Below are 2,997 nucleotides of genomic sequence, written 5' to 3'. Positions count from 1 at the left end.
CTGCCCCTGTGTGTTACACTGACACAGTCAGACACCCTGCTCCTGCCCCTGTGTGTTACACTGACACAGTCAGACACCCTTCTCCTGCCCCTGTGTGTTACACTGACACAGTCAATCCTGCTGTTGTTTTGCAGCCTCGAGAAGGAGAATTATGAAGTCTGGGCTAAGGTGGTACGATTGAATGAACAGTTGGAGATTGGGAAGAAGCAGTGTGAAGCCTTGGAGATCCGACTGCAGAATGCGAACAGGGCACGCGAGGAGGCAGAGAAACGCAACCAGCTCCTTGAGCAGGAGCTCACCAACTTCTTTGAGAAAAACAAGGGAGAGTAAAGTTCATTCCCGACACCTTCATGGAGCCCCCTTACTCGGACTGGAATGACTGATACACACAAATAGGCACAGACACACACATCCGCACACAGACATACACACACACACACACACATGCACGCACGCACACACACACACATACACACACACATACACACACACACACACACACACACACACACACATGCACACACATGCATTCCCGTGGCAGAGTTTTTGATACAGTCCACCTGACTGGGGAACTGAAGGACAAGGGAAATTCTGCAAGACTCTGTCGACCCTGAGTGAGTGGGGAAAGGCTAACAATCCCCCCTGACAATGTGATTGGCTGGTATCCAGCAGTAGACAGTCATTGACATGCTGTGTGTGGAGGGCTATGTCCAACAGGCTATCTGAATGAAAGTAACGTTCCTCACCAGATTGGAGAAGGTGCTGTCTTTCTCGAATTCTTTGTGAGCCCTCTCATGATGAACAAGTAGTCAAGAACCTCATGGTACCTGGAATTGATGTCCCGTGTGAAGACCTGGCCAGGTTTATCAGGGTGGGAAATCCTCTCTCTGTTTTGTTGTACCTCACCCCCACCCCCATAGCCAGTGCTGAGTGCGTCTGATCATTAATATTCCTTTGGGACATGTTCCTGATGCCTATGCTTGGGAGGGTGAAGCCCTGAGCTTCAGTGGGGCAGGGAGCTCTGGAAGTTCTCCATCCCTTGTTGTTTCTGGGTCTGTTGACTCACTGATGGAGATCATTTGCTCTCCGGTTGTATGGTCACCAAATCCATCTGTCACTGAGTCTCACAAATGGCCAGGATTGCAAAGTGCCTGTGAGACGGAGAATGGTCTATCTGGATTCCCACATTCCCACATTGGCCATGACTTGTGTCTGTAACATTGGCACTCCTTAGACGCTGCCACCTTGTGTACCCCGCAGGCTATGAGCTGCAGATGCTGAGGCGGGTTCTGACAATGCCCTTAGCGTGGACATTTGCTGAAGCATGATTGTCTTGCCCCAGCCTGTGCTTGGACTGCTTCGTTTGCTTTCAGTTAGTTTTATCGGCACATTGCCCTGATGCTGCGCTTCGCTATCTCCTGATGACTCTGCTCTGTTTAATCCTGGATTGAGCTGTCAGCTAATTGCAGCTCAGTCTCTGTGAATGTATAAACACACAGACAACAGCATGACAAGGTGACAGAAACTGTCCAGTTCAAAACCAGCAAATTCTTCAAGGTGCAGTCACAGCCTTTGTGTCCCACATACATTTCACAGGAACTCTGATTTTTTTTTCCTTCTCCTTTCTCCTACCAGCATTGTGCATCTGTGACATGAAAGCTGGTGTCTCATAAAGACGACTTATGAAGTCTCACAGTTTGTTGCAGACGGTTGTGGCTGAGTCGTAGTAATGTAAATATTGACTTTCATTGCTTTAAGAGAAAAAACAGGGAGCGGAGAAGCATTGTGAAAATAAAGGTTTGGTTGTCTCCAGATGACTTCCTCTTTCAAATTGAAGGATTCTGGTCCTATTTACATCGAATCATAGAATCCCTACGGCGTGGAAGCTGGCCATTCGGCCCATCGAGTCACACCAACCTTCTGAAGAGCATCCCATTCCCATCCCAGTAACCCCACATTTCCCATGGCTAACTCACCTAGCCTGCACATCCCTGGACACTTTGGGGTAATTGAGCATGGCCAATCCTCCTAACTGACACATTCCTGGACACTATACGGTAAGAGAGCATGGCCAATCCTCCTAACCCACACATCCCTGAACACCATGGTGCAGTTGCATTTTTTCTGAAGAAGGGTCTAGGCCCGAAATGTCAGCTTTCCTGCTCCTCTGATGTTGCTTGGCCTGCTGTGTTTATCCAGCTCTACACCTTGTTATCTCATGGTGCAACTGAGTATCGCCAACCCACCTAACCTACACATCCCTGGACCATGGTGTAATTAAGTACGGCCAATCCACCCTAACCTGCACATCTTTGGACTTGTCTTCACATGTTTAATTGATCTGCACCTTCAATACATCTGCATTCATCACCTCCATTATTCCCTGTGATCGGGAGTTAGCCAGGTTAGTTCTGAATGAAGAGGTCTCTCCCAAATTCTTGAGTGAAGATATTGATGACTATTTTATCCACTTGGTTCTGGTCTCCCACACTGTGTCCACTCCCACCCAACCAAATATTGGAAGGTCTCCATCCCGTCCCCTTTCCAGAGTGAAGCTTGTTCAGGCTCTGTCTATCTCTCTGTTTTGGCATTGCCATCCTTTTGAATCGTCTGTAATCCTCCCAAGAGTCCTGTAATCTCTTCCACAGCATGGTGATGTAGCTCTGAGATGGGTTTTATCCCTGAAACCAGCTTCATGGCCATTATTAAACTCTCAATTCCAGATTTTAGTGGGACTGAAATTCCACCATCTGCCATGGCAGGATTTGAACCTGGGTCCCTGGACTATTACCCAGCCCTCTGGATTAACAAAAAAAACATAAGAACTGTGGATGCTGGAAATCAGAAACACAAACAGAAATTGCTGAAAAAGCTTAGCAGGTCTGCAGCATCTATGGAGAGAAATCGGAGTTAATGTTTCACGCCCAGTAACCTTTCTTCAGAACTGATCGTAGCTGGGAAAACGTTGTCTTTTTCTGTAGAAGGCAGGGTGGGGGG

At 47.8% G+C, this 2,997-nt stretch overlaps 1 protein-coding gene across 1 annotated transcript in view; it reads left to right on the top strand.

Annotated features, from left to right (window-relative positions):
* The window catches only part of LOC109919935 (rho GTPase-activating protein 25-like), a 75,524-nt gene extending 73,727 nt beyond the window's left edge, over window positions 1–1,797 (top strand). Inside the window, exon 9 of the mRNA XM_048621269.1 lies at window positions 135–1,797. Coding sequence (XP_048477226.1) covers window positions 135–330 — 196 coding nt within the window. The 3' untranslated portion in view covers window positions 331–1,797. The remainder of the gene's footprint in view (window positions 1–134) is intronic.
* The last annotated feature ends 1,200 nt before the right edge of the window (window positions 1,798–2,997 follow it).

Source organism: Rhincodon typus, unplaced genomic scaffold (assembly GCF_021869965.1).
Source record: "Rhincodon typus isolate 14 unplaced genomic scaffold, sRhiTyp1.1 hic_rhity00000355, whole genome shotgun sequence".
NCBI lineage: Eukaryota > Metazoa > Chordata > Chondrichthyes > Orectolobiformes > Rhincodontidae > Rhincodon > Rhincodon typus.
The sequence above is the reverse complement of the archived record's forward strand: the minus strand, read 5'-3'. Positions and strand labels throughout refer to the sequence as shown.